We start from the raw sequence: 20,221 nt of genomic DNA, 5'->3' as shown, positions 1-20,221 counted from the left end.
TTTATACCAGGGCAGATGGGTTTTATAACCGGGTAGATGGGCTGTATACCAGGGCAGATGGGTTGTATCTCAGGGCAGATGGGTTGTACCCCAGGGCAGATGTGCTGCATACCAGGGCAGATGGGCTTTATACCAGGGCAGATGGGTTTTATACCAGGGCAGATGGGCTTTATACCAGGGCAGATGGGCTGTATACCAGGGCAGATGGGCTGTATACCAGGGCAGATGGGCTTTATACCAGGGCAGATGGGCTTTATACCAGGGCAGATGGGCTTTATACCAGGGCAGATGGGCTGTATACCAGGGCAGATGGGCTGTATACCAGGGCAGATGGGTTGTACCCCAGGGCAGATGTGCTGCATACCAGGGCAGATGGGCTTTATACCAGGGCAGATGGGATTTATACCAGGGCAGATGGGCTTTATACCAGGGCAGATGGGTTTTATAACAGGGTAGATGGGCTGTATACCAGGGCAGATGGGTTGTATACCAGGGCAGCTGGGTTGTATACCAGGGCAGCTGGGTTGTATACCAGGGCACTTGGGTTGTGTACCAGGGCAGATGGGTTTTATGCCAGGGCAGATGGGGTTGTATACCAGGGCAGATGGGGTTGTATACCAGGGCAGATGGGATTGTGTACCAGGGCACTTGGGTTGTGTACCAGGGCACTTGGGTTGTGTACCAGGGCAGATGGGTTTTATACCAGGGCAGATGGGTTTTATACCAGGCCAGAGGGATTTTATACCAGGCCAGAGGGGTTGTGTACCAGGCCAGAGGGGTTGTGTACCAGGGCAGATGGGTTGTGTACCAGGGCAGATGGGTTGTGTACCAGGGCAGAGGGATTTTATACCAGGGCAGAGGGATTTTATACCAGGGCAGATGGGTTTTACAGGTCATGCACAACCCCCAGTTGCTTGAACCCGTAGTGCTTTGAATCGCAGATTTGTGCCTCTAGCGCTTTCCCCCTCATGCAGGTACCAGAGCCCTGTGGAACAGTAATCAGACTCAGACAGACAATAATTCTGCAGAAAAGCCAGTTTTTAAGGCTGCATGGAAATTACTTTCAGGTCTGGAGCCAAGGGACAGGGTGTTCCATTCATGAAACGCATGCATTATTTCAACCCAATCTTCACAACCTGGGCTGATACTAACCACGTGCCAGATGGCCATAATGTTCTGCAAGGAGAGACTCGAAGCGGTCGGTGCAGCTGGCGCGTCAAGGCTGCCGGGAGGCTTGAAGCTGTCTGTGCAGCTGACGCGTCAAGGCTGCCGAGAGGCTTGTATACAAGATTGATCCAGGATCAATGCAAAGTGATTCTGAGCCGAACTAGTCCTCGATTCCCTGTCAGAAAACCGATCAGTGCAATTTGGACTCTTTATCATGAGCCAGCGAAGCAGAGAACAAGGGAAGCATCAAGTCCTGTGGGCAAAATACAACACCCAGTGGGTTACTGAACGTCTCCCATTTTCTGCAGTTTGCATATTTACTGCATAACAGATGGAGCTGATCAACATTCACACTCAGTATATCACTAACGTGGAAGTCTTCCATCAGAACCCCGGTTTCAGACAGTGGTCTGCAATCATTTTATACCAAGGCCCCTGTCATGAAATAATATTTCTCCCTCTCCTCCAAATGGCATCACCTGCCAAATGTTTAGCAGTCAATGTTGGATATTGCTGGCGCAGCATGCAAACAGTTAGGGGTGCTTGGAGTGAAGGGACGCTAGGAGTTAAGGGTGCTTGGAGTGAAGGGACGCTAGGAGTTAAGGATGCTTGGAGTGAAGGGACGCTAGGAGTGAAGGGACGCTAGGAGTGAAGGGACGCTAGGAGTGAAGGGACGCTAGGAGTTAAGGGTGCTTGGAGTGAAGGGACGCTAGGAGTTAAGGATGCTTGGAGTGAAGGGACGCTAGGAGTGAAGGGACGCTAGGAGTGAAGGGACGCTAGGAGTGAAGGGACGCTAGGAGTGAAGGGTGCTTGGAGTGAAGGGTGCTTGGAGTGAAGGGACGCTAGGACGCTAGGAGTTAAGGGTGCTTGGAGAGAAGGGACGCTAGGAGTTAAGGGTGCTTGGAGTGAAGGGACGCTAGGAGTTAAGGGTGCTTGGAGTGAAGGGACGCTAGGAGTTAAGGGTGCTTGGAGTGAAGGGACGCTAGGAGTTAAGGGTGCTTGGAGTGAAGGGACGCTAGGCGTTAAGGGTGCTTGGAGTGAAGGGACGCTAGGAGTTAAGGGTGCTTGGAGTGAAGGGACGCTAGGAGTTAAGGGTGCTTGGAGTGAAGGGACGCTAGGAGTTAAGGGTGCTTGGAGTGAAGGGACGCTAGGAGTTAAGGGTGCTTGGAGTGAAGGGACGCTAGGAGTTAAGGATGCTTGGAGTGAAGGGACGCTAGGAGTGAAGGGACGCTAGGAGTGAAGGGACGCTAGGAGTGAAGGGACGCTAGGAGTGAAGGGACGCTAGGAGTGAAGGGACGCTAGGAGTTAAGGATGCTTGGAGTGAAGGGACGCTAGGAGTTAAGGGTGCTTGGAGTGAAGGGACGCTAGGAGTTAAGGGTGCTTGGAGTGAAGGGACGCTAGGAGTTAAGGGTGCTTGGAGAGAAGGGACGCTAGGAGTTAAGGGTGCTTGGAGTGAAGGCACGCTAGGAGTTAAGGGTGCTTGGAGTGAAGGGACGCTAGGAGTTAAGGATGCTTGGAGTGAAGGGACGCTAGGAGTTAAGGATGCTTGGAGTGAAGGGACGCTAGAGTTAAGGATGCTTGGAGTGAAGGGACGCTAGGAGTTAAGGGTGCTTGGAGTGAAGGGACGCTAGGAGTTAAGGGTGCTTGGAGTGAAGAGACGCTAGGAGTTAAGGGTGCTTGGAGAGAAGGGACGCTAGGAGTTAAGGGTGCTTGGAGTGAAGGGACGCTAGGAGTTAAGGGTGCTTGGAGTGAAGGGACACTAGGAGTTAAGGATGCTTGGAGTGAAGGAATGCTAGGAGTTAAGGATGCTTGGAGTGAAGGGACGCTAGGAGTTAAGGATGCTTGGAGTGAAGGAATGCTAGGAGTTAAGGATGCTTGGAGTGAAGGGACGCTAGGAGTTAAGGATGCATGGAGTGAAGGGACGCTAGGAGTTAAGGGTGCTTGGAGTGAAGGGACGCTATGAGTTAAGGATGCTTGGAGTGAAGGGACGCTAGGAGTTAAGGGTGCTTGGAGTGAAGGGACGCTAGGAGTTAAGGATGCTTGGAGTGAAGGGACGCTAGGAGTTAGGGGAGCTTGGAGAGAAGGCTGGCAACTTCCCCCAAAAAGCTCTTTTCAATATAGTTCATGACTTCACCACCCATCAGGCATGTACTCAGCCCCCCTCTGAATCCCATAAACTTTGCGATTTACTGGGCAATATTTTTCGGGAGAAAATCTCCCACATCTATGCAAAATTTAACATCCCCCTTCTCCTGGAACAGGGATTACAAGTTCCGATGCAGATCAGCTAAAGGATATTCCTTACACCGTAGATAGTTTTGCGCCCTTCACCTTGGAGTAAATCCGTACTTCTCTGGCGACAGCCAAGTCAGGTTCCCCAGTGGACATCTGCCCCCCCAAAACAATGTCTCTGTTGGCCAGCTGCCTTGCCCATGCGATCCTAGAGATCTTCGACTGCTCGGTGAAAACAGGCACCATCCCGCCTGAGTCGAAGGTGATGTGTACGTCCTATTAAAAAAAAAACCTACCTTGGAACAAAAATCCCTGGCCAATTACCGCCCTATTTCTTTGCTACCTTTCCTGGGCAAACAGCTCGAAAGCCTAATTAATAAACAACTAGTTGCCTATCTAGAATCCAACCAAATCCTAGATTCCTCCCAATCTGGCTTTCATCAAGGCCATAGCAGGTTAGCAGCGCTTTTGTTCGTGACAGACTCCCTGCGGCTGGGGCTGGACGCAGGTAACCCAGTCATGCTCGTGCTATAAGATCTCTCTGCAGCCTTTGATACAGGTTCCCACATGAGGATGCTAGAAAAAAGGCAGCGAGAGATCGGCATACAAGGCCCAGCACTCAAATGGCTCCATCATTTTCAGAAAGATAGACATCAAACTGTCATCCTGGGCCCATATGCCTCTCGCAAGGCAATCCTAGGCAAGGGTGCTTGGCAGGGTTCCTGCCTGAGCCCCACTCGGTTTAATATGTATATGGCTCCCCTTGCCAGGATCGCAGAGTGCTTTGGCTTTGAAATAATCTCATACGCAGATGACTCCCAGTTGACGTTTACATTTTACCCTGATCGGACAGTGACAAATTAGCGTTTTGCCCTGGGCATGTTAGCCATCTCCGATTGGATGAATAAGAACTCTCTCCAATTGAATGCAGATAAGACGGAGATCATGCTATTTGGAAAAGCTTCCTCCACCTGGACAGACAACTAGTGACTCACCAACTGGGGTCTACTCCTGTGTCCAAACAAGCAGTAAAGAATCTTGGTACGAAAACAGACCAAGCCTTAACGATGAAAGAGCATATCTTGGCTACCACCAGAATTTGTTACCATAACATGCGCCTTCTGCACAGAATAGTCCCCTATCTTCATACCTCCGCCCGAAGGACTCTAGTCCAAGCCTTGGTAATAAGCAGGCTAGGCTACGGCAATGCCCTTTTAGTGGATGCTAATGGGATCTTAGTTGCCAAATTTCAGGTTGTTCAAAATACTGCAGCCAGGCTTGTTCTCAATTGCCCCTCTGGTACTTCTTCGGCTCAGTTGCTGAAGGAATTGCACTGGCTTCCTGTGAGGAAAAGATTGTGTTTTAGGATCTGCTGCCTTACCTATAATGCCCTAAAAGGGAAAGGCCCGTTATATCTGTAACAAAAAATTAAAGCATACACACCGGGTCGTAGCCTAAGAGCTCGCGATAAAGCTTTACTGTGTCTATGTTCCTCACATTCGCCCAACTTGCAGCGGAGGAAAGACTTTTTCTTACCCCACTTCCTACTACTAGAATAAGCTCCCACTTCATGTGCTCTCTAGTCCGAACTATTGTAAATTCAGAAAACGACCCAAATCTTAATCCTTTCCCTCTCCACTGACACTTGTTTCCATAACCGTGCGGAGATGCCCCCGGGTGATTTGAGCACTATATTAAACATAAATAACATAACAAGGCAGGCTAGGAGCAGGGGTGCTTGGAGTGAAGACACGCAAGGAGTTAGGGGTGCTTGGAGTGAAGGAACGCTAGGTGTCGGGGTGCCTAGAGTGATGGCACGCTAGGAGTTAGGGATACTCAGAGTGAAGGCATGCTAGGAGTTAGGGGTGCTCGGAGTGATGGCACGCAAAGATTTAGGTGTGCTCGGAGTGATGGCACGCAAAGAGTTAGGTGTGCTCAGAGAGAAGGCAGGTAAAGAGTTAGGGATGCTCGGAGTGAGGGCATGCTAGGAGTTAGGGGTGCTCAGAGTAAAGGCACGCTAGGAGTTAGGGGTGCTCGGAGTGAAGGCACGCTAGGAGTTAGGGGTGCTCAGAGTGAAGGCACGCTAGGAGTTAGGGGTGCCTGGTGTAAAGGCACTCTAGGAGTTAGGGGTGCTCGGTGTGATGGCATACTAGGAGTTACGGGTGCTTAGAGTGAAGGCACACTAGGCGTTAGGGGTGCTTGGAGTGAAGACACGCTAGTAGTTACGGGTGCTCAGTGTGATGGCACACTAGGAGTGCTCGGAGTGAAGGCATGCTAGGAGTGAGGGGTGCTCGGAGTGAAGGAACGCTAGGTGTTGGGGTGCTTAGAGTGATGGCACGTTAGGAGTGAGGGGTGCTCGGAGTGAAGGCACGCTAGGAGTTATGGGTGTTTGGAGTGCAGAAACACTAGGAGTGAGGGGTGCCTTGTATAAAGACACGCTAAGATTGAAGGATGCTTGGAGTGAAGGCGCGCTAAGAGTTGGGGTGCTTGGAGGAAAGGCATGCTAGGAGTTAGGGGTGCTTGGAGGAAAGGCACGCTAGGAGTTAGAGGTGCTTGGAGTGAAGGCAGGCTAAGAGTTGGGGGGATTGGAGTGCAGGCACGCTTGGAGTTAGGGGTGCTTGGAGTGAGGCACGCTAGGAGTTAGGGGGTGCTCGGAGTGCAGGCATGTTAGGGGTGCTTGGAGTGAAGGCATGATAGGAGTTAGGGGTGCTCGGAGTGAAGGCAAGCTAGGAGTGAGGGGTGCTTGGAGAGAAGGCATGCAAGGAGTTAGCGGTGCTTGTAGTGAAGGCATGATAGGAGTTAGAGGTGCTTGGAGTGAAGGCACGCTAGGAGTTAGGGGTGCTTGGAGTGTAGACACACTAGGAGTGAGGGGTGACTTGTATAAAGGCACGCTAGGATTAAGGGATGCTCGGAGTGAAGGCCCGCTAGGAGTTAGGGGTACTTGGAGTGAAGGAACGCTGGGAGTTAGGGGTGCTTGAAGTGAAGGAACGCTAGGAGTTAGGGGTACTCGGAGTGAAGGAACACTAGGAGTTAGGGGTACTCGGAGTGAAGCCATGCTAGGAGTTAGGGGTGCTTGGAGTGAAGGCATGATAGGAGTTAGGGGTGCTCAGAGTGAAGGCAGGCTAGGAGTGAGGGGTGCTTGGAGAGAAGGCATGCAAGGAGTTAGCGGTGCTTGTAGTGAAGGCATGATAGGAGTTAGAGGTGCTTGGAGTGAAGGCACGCTAGGAGTTAGGGGTGCTTGGAGTGAAGGCACTCTAGGAGTGATGGGTGTCTTGTATAAAGGCACGCTAGGATTAAGGGATGCTCGGAATGAAGGCACACTAGGAGTTAGGGGTACTTGGAGTGAAGGAACGCTGGGAGTTAGGGGTGCTTGAAGTGAAGGAATGCTAGGAGTTAGGGGTGCTCGGCGTGAAGGAACACTAGGAGTTAGGGGTGCTCGGAGTGATGTCACGCTAGGAGTTAGGGGGTGCTCGGAGTGAAGGCATGCAAGGAGTTAGCGGTGCTTGTAGTGAAGGCATGATAGGAGTTAGAGGTGCTTGGAGTGAAGGTACGCTAGGAGTTAGGGGTGCTTGGAGTGAAGGCATGCTAGGAGTTAGGGGTGCTTGGAGTGAAGGCATGATAGGAGTTAGGGGTGCTTGGAGTGAAGGCATGATAGGAGTTAGGGGTGCTCGGAGTGAAGGCAAGCTAGGAGTGAGGGGTGCTTGGAGAGAAGGCATGCAAGGAGTTAGCGGTGCTTGTAGTGAAGGCATGATAGGAGTTAGGGGTGCTTGAAGTGAAGGAACGCTAGAAGTTAGGGGTGCTCGGAGTGAAGGAACACTAGGAGATAGGGATGCTCGGAGTGATGTCACGTTAGGGGGTGCTCGGAGTGAAGGCATGCTAGGAGTTAGGGGTGCTTGGAGTGAAGGCATGATAGGAGTTAGGGGTGCTTGGAGTGAAGACACACTAGGAGTGAGGGGTGCTTTGTATAAAGGCACGCTAGGAGTTAGGGGTGCTTGGAGTGAAGGAACGCTGGGAGTTAAGGGTGCTTGGAGTAAAGGCAGGCTAAGAGATAGCGGTGCTCGGAGTGAAGGCATTCACTACTGAATATTATGTCTGTACTGCTATTTTAAAGTTTTCCTCAAATATTACAAGCAAAGTGCACCCAACAGTGTACACAGCAGAGGCATTAGCAGCAGTGCAAGCTTCCATCAGCACAATGACGATACACTGACAGGAGCAGAGAAGCTTTAACAGGCACACCAGTGCTTACATTGCAAAATAAAAACAGTGCCAGGGCTCAGAGTTTTTCTCAGAAGGCGCCAGCGCCACACATCGGCTAGGGCACCCAGCGAGAGCAAGAATGTGCAATGCAAGCCTTTTAACCTGTGACCACTTCACAGGATCTCACAGTGACTGTCAGTAACAATGCCAAGGAGTGCATGCAATCTACTGAGTCTGCCACAGGATGCCTGGTCACCAGCTACTGTGCCACACACTACAATTGCATCAGCTATGGCACCACTTAATGTGCCACACAAAGATGAACCGTCAATGTGGGAGAAGTGTAGCCCAATGGAGGTCTGTACGTAATAAAGGTTGTTGGAAGACTAAACAACTGCGGTGTATCAAGTAGGGTTTTACATCTTCAAATTACACAATTCTATTTCACATTTATGTATTTTAAAGAAATACACAATTACATTTTATTTTTTGTACTGCATGCCATATTTATATTTTTTAAACAAACACTTTGAAGGTGAGTGAAAGACACAAATAAAACATGGATCCATTTCACACCAGTTGAACGTAAATAAATCAGCCCTATTATTTGAATCCCTGGTAAAGTTTAAAAAATGTTTTTATTGAAGCTGTGCGGTTTCTAAAGGTCAGATCCATACACTTGAACAATGTGTGCCATGCATCAGCACTGCACACTTTCCAGTATGTTGGAATTAGACCCGAGGGTGCAGGCAGAGGACACACATTAGCCAAAGAGAAGATTTCACATGTGCATTGCGTAGGAGAAAGGCGTGAAAACATTCTTGTAGAAAATACTCAACTAGTGCAGAGCACGCACATGTTCGCCATGTTTTTAATGTTTGTAGCTAGAACCGTGAATGCTTTGTATAAATGAAATGTTACTCGCGTGCCAAATAGGTCTTGTCAAAATAAATGTGAAAATGCATTCACGAAAAAGGCTTGAACAATGAACACTCCCTATATAGATTATGCAATATAAGATTTTGTGAGAACACTTGCCTTAAAAACAGTTTGTAAGAATGTTAACCGTTGGCTGGCATTTAAAATATTTGAAGCATGGAAACCATTATCTGCATATCTCACTTTTAACTTTTTCCTGAAACTCAGTTTTAGGTCACACCTGCGACAGGGCATGCACGGCATGCGCTCTTGCTTGCAAGAGATATTGTATACAATAAGGGTCTTGCAGCCGGCCAATTGCTTAACATTTGTTGGCTTCATGGTCATGTTATTTCATGCCTTCTAATTGGCTAGCATGTGCTAGCTTCACTTCCTCTTTTTTCGGTTGGAGCATGAACCAAGTACTGATTGCTTAAGCTTTATTGCTGTTCTTCCACTAATCGCACTGTGATTGAGGCACTACTTTTATTTTTTCATCATCCCCGTCATTCTTGTTGACCCTCTTTCCAATTGTAGTTATGTTTTACTATGCCACACAAACTTCAAAGAAGCCCCTTTCTCCTTTGAAATGGATGTATATTGTGACAGATGTTTATCTGTTTTTATTGTGACAACAGATGTGATCTGCTTTTATTGTGACAAAATCTTCCAAATTTATTTTCACTAAGACATGGATATGAGCACAATTGTTTTCATCATGTGATAGGATTTTTTGCTAAATGTCATATTTTTTCTTTTTCACGCATGTGGAGATTAACTGATTTGCTCAGAATCACAGGGATACTGTGCCATGTCCTAATAAGTATTGGCAAAGCCAATAGTTCTCACCTTATAGACTATTGGCTCTGCCACTGCATTTAGTTATTGCTGTACAGCATGAGCATTGCTGACTTTGGCAATGATTTGTAGCCATGATGTATAGTAGTGTGGTTGCTGTGCAGCAGGGCTAAAAATAATAATGAACATGTATTGGCATAGCCAATAGGTCTCGCCTTTGGGACCTTATAAGTGTTTAGCAATGCAACAGTTGCATAACTAAATACTTATAAGGTCCCAAAAGCGAGACCTATTGGCTATGCCAAGCGGCAGTGCGGCCGCGAAAGTGATCGCGATCAAACATCATAGCGGCAAAAGTGAAAGTAATCACGGTCAAGCGCAGCGCGCACGCCCGCGCACATGTACTGTAGCTCTAGGCTGGCCTGGTAGCACTTTGTGGAGCCCTCTCAAAAAGTCTCGCCAGACCAGCGCATGCGCTGGGTCAGGCGAGACCATAAAAGGACTATGATGCATCTTGTGCGAATACATTAAAAAATGAAGAATTACATACAATACATTACACCAGACACAAAAATTATCAAATGGCCGATGCGAAAGGTAGAAAGGAAAACACTTTTCAATTCAGTTTACATCATGAGTCTCATGTAAATATTTGGAACTTGTCTAGGAGCTATACAGAAGACGTTTGGAAAGCCAATTCCAGCCCAGCCGAGGCCTCTTATCTTTAATTATTTATTTAGAACATTTTGATCAGAAATGCTGTACTGAAGAACACTGGAAGTGTGGAAGGCAGTACAGAAGGTTGACATAAAGCAGGGTGTGGGTATATGTATTCTGGAAATTTAAGGTGCCACTGGGCAGCAGGGCGGGCATTACTCAACGGGTTACAACTATTTATACATATTCACATGGGATGGCTGTCTGATTACATAGCGCCATTCTATGCTTTCTGGCATAAAGAGAATGCTCTTCCGGGCTTCAGAAGTGAGGAATGTTCTGTTGTCCAGGGGGAGGGGTTCCAGTTGGAATGAGCAGAATCTAGATGTGGCGCATTCATATTTGGGGTAGTTAGGAGGTTTAGATTGGCTGATTTAGGTAGCATTGTATATAAAAGGATTTTTTTGTTGCTCAGCCGACAGAACCCGTGTGATTTGACTGTCAAAATTGATTCATAGCTATTCATGTTTTGACTAAGAGCAGCTGTACATTTTCTACCTGCAAGTTACATCTTGCGCGCTTTTCCTAAATGCTGTTACCTGGCGCATGCTGCTACCTGGAGGGCATTATCTGAGCATATTCAAATAAAACATCCAGCATTCATCGAAGATCAATACATGTCTGGTCACCACAGTAAGTAGTAATGCAGGGAACCCACCTGTGTGTTCCCAGTATAGTGAGGGGAGATTAAACTTCCCCAAAACAGTGTCTAGAGGACTCATTTATATTAAAAGTAGTGGGAATCGGCACACACCCTTGTCATACCACTGCACTATACAAGCCCGAGTGGCGCCAACAGAACATATTATTATATTATATTATAATATATATATATATATATATATATATATATATATATATATATATTCACTTAAAAAACCATAGGTTTTACACATGTTATAGTTAGCTGGACATTTCACTCATGAAAAACCATTGAAATTCCCCCGTTATAGTTAGTGCAGGCAACTATAACTCACGCGACCGCAATCCTCTGCTGATGACGTCAGATATTACATCACTGTATTTAGACACTTATTTACCCATGTCTTCTTCCATTAATCTTTAGCTATACATATATTACAAATATTTTTTTTCCAGAAAGACACATATGTCATCAGTGATGTAATATCTGACGTCATCAGCAGAGGATTGCGGTCGCGTGAGTTATAGTTGCCTGCACTAACTATAACGGGGGAATTTCAATGGTTTTTCACGAGTGAAATGTCCAGCTAACTATAACATGTGTGAAACCTATGGTTTTTTAAGTGAATTTGCAAGGTTTTTTAAATGCTAATTCCTAACTATAACGTGTGTGAAACCTATGGTTTTTTCAGTGAATTTGTACGTTTTTTTAAATGCTAAGTTATGTATTTTTTTTTTAAAGGTTTTTCACCGTGTGCGTACCGTACGCGCACGGTGCGCTTCGCGTACCGTACGCGCACTGTGGGCGCGCGGTGCGCTTCGCGCACCGCGCACCCACGTGACGCAGTTCGCGGAATTTTTCCGTTTCTACCGTACGCGCACGCTACGCGTACTCCGCGATTTTTCGCAAAAAAATTAAAGGAAATTTTGGTCCTTGGGGGTCCTTCTGGGACCCCCTGGCAAAGGCTAGGGGGTCAGGAACTGTTCCCCCTGCCCCCTTTTCATGTTCTCCACCTTTGTTTTTCACCCCCTCAGACTGCGAGAGATAAAATGGTGGCCGACACTTCCTGGTTTCGACCAATTCGAATGTTTACTAAGATCTAACAACCAATCAGAATTGCGCTCGCGCACGGCAGCGTGCGCGTACGGTAAGTTTTACCGTACGCGCCCGGTGCGCGCTTATAGATATATATATGCTTTTAAATGCTATTTTCTCAGGAAATACTGAACAGATTTACACCAGACCTGCAAAAGGCACATCCCTGACCTGAGGACTACCTCTCTGCCAAATTTCAAGTAATTCTGTTCAGCCGTTCGGGCTGTAGCTTGGACTAAAGGTCCTATGGAAAAATGCATGGGGAAAACGCGTTTTGGGACCCCCCCTTTTTCTCAGCCCCCGCTTGACGAATCCCCCCGAGACTTTCAGGGAAGGAGCGGAGCGGAGCGCCCCACCTATTTTGAAAATTTCGCGAGGATTCGCCAATCGTCGCCAAAGTTATTCCAAATAGAATGTTGCAGATTTCCTATGGAAACACGTTCCTAACTATAACTATCTACTGGCGACTGCCAGTATATATATATATATATATATATATATATATTTAGGAAATCACCAAAACCACCCGTCCGGCAGTAGCAGGCATCCACAGCACCCCAATCAGGACTCAAAGCAGATTTGGTTTCTCTTATAATTTATTCCATCTCCAAGGTAGGGGATACAAACGGTCTATGCGTTTTGGCGATGTGCCTTCAACTGGACCATAGACTATATATAATTAGCTCAAACGGACAAAACCTTTCATAAAGGAGTTTATCATTCAGAGTAAAGTGTCCTGAATGGTCCCACCTGGTCTACCAGCCCCGATGCTCCTTCACCAATGCAACCGAAAGAAGGAAAAACAGGACAGACTGCTAAGGAGTCTGCTCTCTCCGGCAAATCGCTCTGTTCCTGACAGCGCTCGGTCCTGCTAGGATGTGTGTATTACAGGCCCTATCATAGAATGTTTGCCTGATATTGTCAATAACTATGTAGTACAGCTAGTTTGTATGTGGTATGTATGTGGCTTTTTTTAGCGCGAACATTGCCAAAAGACAGCAGAGCCAGTCCAGTTGTAATAAAAGGAGGGTTAACCTGTCAAGTTAAGACATCACCTAATCACATCAGTCTTGGATTTTTAAGGCATCCTTGTATGTTTCACCACATAAAGGTTCAAACGTACAGCATGCGCATGGCAGAAAATTACAAATTTTAATTTTATAACCGGGAAACCAACTTCCCCCAAACCACCAATTGACCAAATGTGAACATGTAGTCTCTCCATCAATGGCCTCCTAGTTCAAAACCATGATGAGAAAAGGGATCACCACTCCTCTCACAATGCGCAACGGGGAAAGCATTATAGGTAGAAATCAGAATACAAATTTAAATCAAAATATAGAGAAACCCCAGAAGAATTATCTATCTTTTGAAATAGGTCTACCTATTCTGCTCAAAATGATTTGCTGCCCATGTGCATATTTCAACAGCTCACAACCAATGGGGGGATTAAAAATAAATCTTCATTAATGTTGTTTAGATTCAAAGGAAAATAGGCCTTGACACCTACAGACACTACTTCATAATTAACTCATGTATCTCTTGTAAACTTTATCACACAACATGTAATGCGCTCTGATACCTTCGGGTCTAGCTAGTGCTTTGTAAAACTCAAAATAACAATAATTCATTTTTAAATAAGTGAATGAATACTCCTCATGTGAGACTCGTCATACACGCAGTATGTCGCCTGTCTCCCTGTTGGAAGCCAGGGCTTCTTTCATGATGGATCCTTGGGTGGTGAAGGATGGATGGTCCACCTCTCTCTCTCAGGGTAATGAGAGGGCCCTGCCCCACCTCCACTCCAGAGACACGCGATACAAGAAGTCCAAACCACCACAGTGGTGAGGTGACCTGCCAACTACCAAGGCTGCCCATAGTGCATTTCACACCTTGCTGGGTTTTTACAAAAACAATCACCTTGAAGGTCCTACAAGTAAATACTTTCAGTGTTACAATAAACAATTGTTCCTGGCGCTGCTCTCTATTCCTTCATTGAACGTATTATTCGAGCTCAGCTCATAATTGTTTTCATTGAGAATTAATATTATTCATAACTTGCCTTCACGGTCTCCTTTCCGACCCCGATGGTGTAGAGCCAGTCGCAGACCCTTGGGTAGCGGTTGAGTGCTGCCGTCCTTTCATTCTCCGGCACATGGAGTTTGCATTGCAGTTGTCGACTGATGTATTTTACCAGCTTTTCCTGAGGGGGTTTAAAAGAAGAGGCGTCGATTAGTCAAGATTCAGTAAAAGCAATGAGGTACGTATCGCATAGTGGAACAATGCTTTATTGGTAACACTGTGATCGTCTTCCACAGGAGGCATCATTTGCATGGCCTATGACTTTAGCCCATTTGGACCAAAAAACCTTCTATAGAAGTGAGCTGGCCTGTTCCCAGTATTTTTCCCATGAGTCTCGTAAACACCTTACACCAGGGTGTTGCTGACTGCCCTACAACGATACGTGTACCTCATGAATACGGGAACAAACTAAATAAATGGAGGGGTCTTACAAATACAAGAAGCATCTCTGTCACTGGCTTGCACAAAAGTACTAACACACATATTTCTAAGGCATGCTGCATTTTTGTTCAGTGAACTTTGCTAGGTTTAGCAGACACACCTCATGATTTAACCTGTATGGCTTCCTTAGTGGGCACATTAATCAAATGAATTTATAAACTGAAGCATAACTATCAGGTGGTGGTAACAATATAAAATAAAATTAAGGAGAATGCATACTCCATAAAATGTTGTTGCAAAGGTTGATGTGAGGGAATTTGTAGTGCAAAGCTTTAAATGCATGATCTTTGCTAGCGAGGATGCTGTGGCAGCCTTCACATCCTGTGGTACCCACTGCACCCATCGGCTGCAGGTGACCAACCCTGAAGCCCTACTGGCGCCCAATCAAATGTAGGAATATGTGCAGAGCTCTGTGTATAACGTATGGAGGATACTGAGGCCAAGGTCCAAACTGCCTTCAAAATCTGGCGTGCCACTACAATCCCAAAAGAAATCTGCACTCCTAGTCAACACAACTGATCGAGTAATGTCACTTCGAGAGACTTAAAAATAGGGCACACGACCCTTTGGGCCAGGGTCAGAATTTATGGAACAGTCTTCAAATGGAAAAACTTACACTCAGGCCAGGAACATCCTGAGAACCGAACTCTTCAAACAGGCTTTAAGCTCCCCCCAAGGCCACATGCGAGCAGCCGCAGCGGCCAGGTGTGGGTTCAACCTCTTTATTCAGTCAGACTCACTCTCATATACATGAAGTCTCACTTATGTTTTATCACTCTGAAGTGGCCTTGGTGACTTGTAGTTCCTTGTAGATCTTCCAAATAAGTAATTAACAATTGGTAAACTGTGTTACCTCCAATTATCAACATACTCTCTCTTTCACACTATGTGTTAGTTCCATACAAGCCAAAAGAATCTGGAAAGGAGGCCAGGGACTGCAGGAGTCAAATTGTGGAATAACTCAAATGGAGGGAAGAAAAAGAAAGTCTCAATGTCACCAAAAATGTAAATTCACAAAGCCCATTTGTAATTTAAATAGGACTTGGACTAGAGGCCTTCAAGAGCAGGGAGCTCTATGCCGGCAGGTCTGAAGGGCGCTTGAGAACCTTTATGGCCATCAATGAGAGGTAGCCAGATGCAGCAGTTCTATCCCCAGCTTGCCCTTTGATACGCGGGCATTACTCTTGCTACTCCTGGTCGCAGGGGTCCTGCAGACAGCAGCAGAAACATAAAGGTAACAAGTTTCTAAGACTCCTGTTTACTTTCTGTAGCTTCCACTCCTTGCCCTCCCCCTGGCCTTTCAGCAGCCAATAGAAGGCTCTGCCCAGTGAAGTCATCTGGGGCCAAAGGGTGGATGATGTCATTTCAGGAAATAAACGTCCTGGGTTTGCTGCCTTTAGAAAAGTGACCCAGTAATGTGAAGTACAAACGTGAACATAAAGTAAGATCCACGCTTTAAGGAGGGTGACCAAAAGTCCCAGATTTGCCCAGACAATTAAGTTTTTTCAAGGACTGTCCTGGTGTCCCGACACATATTGCTAAAAATTTTTTAAAAAGTCCAATTTTTTTAGCACGGTAGGGTGGAAGTGGTGATTAAGTGCAGTTTAGTACATGGTCATGTTTTTACTGGCCTTCTTCTTGCACCAGGGACAGAAGTTGACTTCTGAAAGTCACTCGCTGAGCTGCCTCGCCTCTTTCGCGCAGCACAGCAGGTTTTGAAGTGTTCCTGTTGTGAGGTGATCTTATGTTCTTGGGCAAGATTTGTGCTTTTTAAAACTGCCAAAAATATAATGTGGATTCTGCCTGTTACTCAGGCTATCATCTCATCCTCCAAGTATTAAGGACAAGCATTAACCTTTCATGTCAGAGAGAGAGATACCCATCAAGTGCGCGGAATGAAACTGGAATAACCGGGATCAGTCCTGGATTACCCGCTTAACCAAATTGTGTAATCTTAGGCAAATACTTAATTTTACAGAGCCCCTTTTTTGTTCATTATCACATAGGAGAGCGCCTTTAAATACATTGTAATTGTTTTGTATTGTAATTGCAATTATATAGCGCTTACTAACACCTGACGAGGCGTTGAAGTGCTTTTTTGGCGAGTTGCATGCTACTCCGGAACCCATAAAGGATTAGTAGTGAAATATGAAAGTGATTTAAGTGGTGGATAGGTAAGTCAATTATTTCGATTCAGAAGGATCGCGGTAGGATAGAAGAGGGAAAAAAGGTTTTTTATTTATATAACGCTTGTTACCCCTGATGGGGTGTTGAAGCGCTTTTTGTTTTGGCGAGTAGCACGCTACTCCGGAAACCCATAAAGGATTAGTGGTGAATTAGTATGGTGAAATATGAAAGTCATTTGAGGGGTGGGTATTAGTCAGTTATTTGGAGTGAGAAGGATAGCGGAGGGAGAGAAGGGGGGAAAAAGATTTGTATTTCTATAGCGCTTGATACCCCTGAAACTCCGGAAACCACAGTCCAGGAAGTTAAAAAAAGACTTGTGCTTCGTTTAATATACTACAATGTTGTTCGCTCTATAATAATAATAATAATAACATAGGTCACATATAGAGTACACATGCCTCCTGACTTGCCCTTTAGTTCACTATCAGCATTGCCCTCGGGGAGGGGGCAGTGCTTAATTTGTAAAATATGAAGTGCAGGTGCTCCAATCTTTGTCGGAGGCCACACCCATTTCTCTGGCTCCACCCACTCCGTCCACTGGCTCCACCCACTTCCTGTATTAGCTCCACCCTCAACTGGCACTGCGAAAAGTCAGATGAATTTCAGCAAGGAGCCTTCCTCATAATAAAGTTTTGATAGGAGGTTTCCCTGCCCTGAGAAAATTTTGAAAAAGATTCAGTCAAAAGTGCATTTAAAGCACAAATTTGGAATAAATTATCGGAAATCACTAATGCATTGAAAAGGGACAATTCCAGTGCTCTATGTGCTGATTTGGGGAAAAGGACAATACTGGGGTAGGGTATGCCCATTTTAATAGAGTCTATGCAGTGACTGAGTCTATGACATCAAAGATACAACTTTTACATAGTTTATGTGAAGAAATAAACCAAAATCTTGTGAAAACACGAGTCAAAACAGATAAGCTGAATAAAATCATGAAATGCACTTGATTGAGTCACTTTGTCACTTCCGGTGGCCGAAGGGGTTTGGGATTCATAAATAGAGTTAGTATTCCGTTAAAGCGATTACTATTAGAGAAACAATTAAAAAAGATGATAAACAATTGGACTTATTATAACGTACTCCCTGGAGCTATACTACTCTCCCCCTCCACTGCCCTTAACCCCACGCCTTTGTCATATGATGTATTTTAACTGGATATGCCAGCGTGATTGTCGAAAAATCTGAAAGTCACACCCCAAATCTTTTTAAACAAGATTCTAATAATTCACAATGCTGGCAGCACTGCTGCCATAGATGGGCTGCGGTACTCCACTGCTGACTATTCACCCCGGAGTATGGTAATGTTTGTTGCTGCTGTAAGACGTCAGTGCCTTCACTCCATTGCTGACCATCCCTCCATTGCCTCTATGAATGCTCTAGAGGGGTTGCTGCTTCCCATTGCTGGGTGGGTCCCCAGGTCTAGAGTAACGTTTCTTAACACAGAGGGGCTGGTGCATTGATCCCATTGCTGACTGTACCCCAGGGCTGTGGTGATGCCAGTGGTCGAAGTGGGGGGAAAAAGTGGGGAACTGTGGGCGGGGAATAGGGAGGGTGGGAATAACCCAGGATTGGATCAGATGTGGCCGAAAGAGCAAAATATACCAATTTTTTGTATTTGTTTCCCATTTCACTAACCGGTTACAGCGTATTACGTTATTTAATTCAACCAATGGATACACATATTTATTTGGTTTAATATGAGTTATTGATATTAAAATACATTCACAAAGTAGAATATGTTTCCAATCACATAACATCCCAAATACACTGAAAAGTAGAATCACAAGCCATTTGTCTCTGAGCAATTGAGTTTCTGTCATCAGCACTTCTCCTCCTTTTTTCCACAAGAGCAATTCAAACATGAATGGCAAAATATCCTAGTTTGCAAATGTTTTCCACATATTTATGTCTTTGCCATATTTGCCACATAATGCATCATCTGCTGCTTAATCTGACGATTTTAACTAATAAATTGTTTTAAACTCAAACGGATCAAAAGTTACTAAAAAATGTGACGTGCTGCTGTGAAGTGGAGGGCCCTTTGCAAAGGTTGATTGGTCACCTTTCTCACTGCTGCATTTGTATGTTATACTGGTACTAATAAGGAAAAATATTTGCAGAGACTGTTAGCTGTTCGACTGTAAAAATGTCATAATAAAATATCAGAAAATGTACAGTCCCATTAATACCAGTGTGGATTGTGGTGGACAGGCCCTCAAGACTAACCCACACCTGCCACCGCTAGGGTCCACCTGCTGGTGCTAGGACACCAGGGCTTCTAAGATCTTGCGGGGCCTTCTAAGGTCTAGCATGGGAATGGGATCCCTCAGTAGAGTGGTCTGGTGGACTGGTCATGAAGGCTGAACCTGGTTCCCCAGTTCCAAATTCGGCAGCTCTGACTATGGTGCCACATCCTCTCCCCCACTGAAAACCATACCGCCCCACTGAGCAAAACTCGCACTGCCTTCAGCTACAACCCAATTGTGCCCCGCTATAAACACCTGAATGTGACTCAATTCAAATTACGTACTAGACAAGAGCATTATACTGCCTAAAAAGAAAATAATATCATCATGGAAAACGCAAACACTCATAGGCAGGCAGCTAGATTAAGTAAAGCAGGTGCCTATAAGGAGGAACAACATGGTTACCTTAAAGCTTTTACGCTCATTGTTCAGAAATGAGTGAATGCTTTTGCCTGACAAGTTATGGACATGACTACAGGGCCCAGAAGGGACCCGTTTCAATGCCCATTGCTTATATCCTTACAATACGTAAGCAGTATGGTGAACACACAGCCCCTGTTTTGTTTTCCAATCCAGCCATCAAGCAGGCATTTCAGTACCTCCAGGAATGGTGCACTTTCCCACCCAGAGAAAACAATGGTGTTCAAAGAGAGACAATAACATAGAAGTAGTGCTTACCGGCAAACACTGTAAAGTGGCGCTAATGTGTTTGGGTGTGAAGAAAATCACTCTGGCCACTTTGCGACCGCTCTGTGTTGCTGTGGTTATTTATTATTCATATTTTGAATGTTTTATTTCTCTCCATCTCGAGGCTGCACTTTGAAATTGAAAATTTCAGAAAAAGACCACGTTTCCAACAGAAGTGTTCTTTCTTTTTTTGGACCCATTTCAAAAGGGAACAAATAAACGAAAGGAGGAAAGACAGGGTAATACCAGTTTCTTGAAGTCACGGTTTTCAGTGAGTGAGGTGGAGCGAGACAGAAACAGAGGGAAGAAGAGGAAGAAAGGGGGGCAGCTGCCAGTGGCAGAGCAGAAGTGGACACTGTCATAGTATTCTCTGGGCCAGAAAGAAAAGACAGAGTCCATTTCCTTCTCTGCTCACCCCGCCCCTCCCCGAACGCCAAGCCTTATCTATAGGCCTTGATGATTTCTGGCGTCCTGTGACGCATCTTTAAAATGAAAAAGCAGGGGAACGGAACCTAATCAATTAAAGAAGTAGGGGCACGCCGTGCCCTGCTGATCCCGCCCACTTTGACCGCTGGGTGCATGCTCGGTGCCCGTATTTGCCTTCGAAATTATAAAAATGCAGGAGTCCCGGGCTCAGTGATTCTTCGTACCGTCACACTACTGAGTCTCAAAGGAGGGTGAAATCAGGGGCTTTTGGCGCGGGTGGGTCGTGGATGTCAACAGAAGGGACCTTGTTTTTGGAGGATGAGGAAGATTTACAGAGCTGGTGAGCCGATCAGATTCCGTGTGAAGCATTTATCATGTT

General features: G+C 45.8%; 1 protein-coding gene across 1 annotated transcript in view; it reads right to left on the bottom strand.

Annotated features, from left to right (window-relative positions):
• KSR1 (kinase suppressor of ras 1) overlaps positions 1-20,221 on the bottom strand; it is a 510,276-nt gene that overhangs the window by 238,748 nt on the left and 251,307 nt on the right. Inside the window, exon 2 of the mRNA XM_085649554.1 lies at positions 13,833-13,973. Within this exon, the coding sequence (XP_085505680.1) occupies positions 13,833-13,973 (141 nt within the window). The remainder of the gene's footprint in view (positions 1-13,832; positions 13,974-20,221) is intronic.

This window comes from Triturus cristatus, chromosome 3_2 (genome assembly GCF_964204655.1).
Source record: "Triturus cristatus chromosome 3_2, aTriCri1.1, whole genome shotgun sequence".
Lineage (NCBI taxonomy): Eukaryota > Metazoa > Chordata > Amphibia > Caudata > Salamandridae > Triturus > Triturus cristatus.
This window is presented reverse-complemented; position numbering and strand designations above follow the sequence as displayed.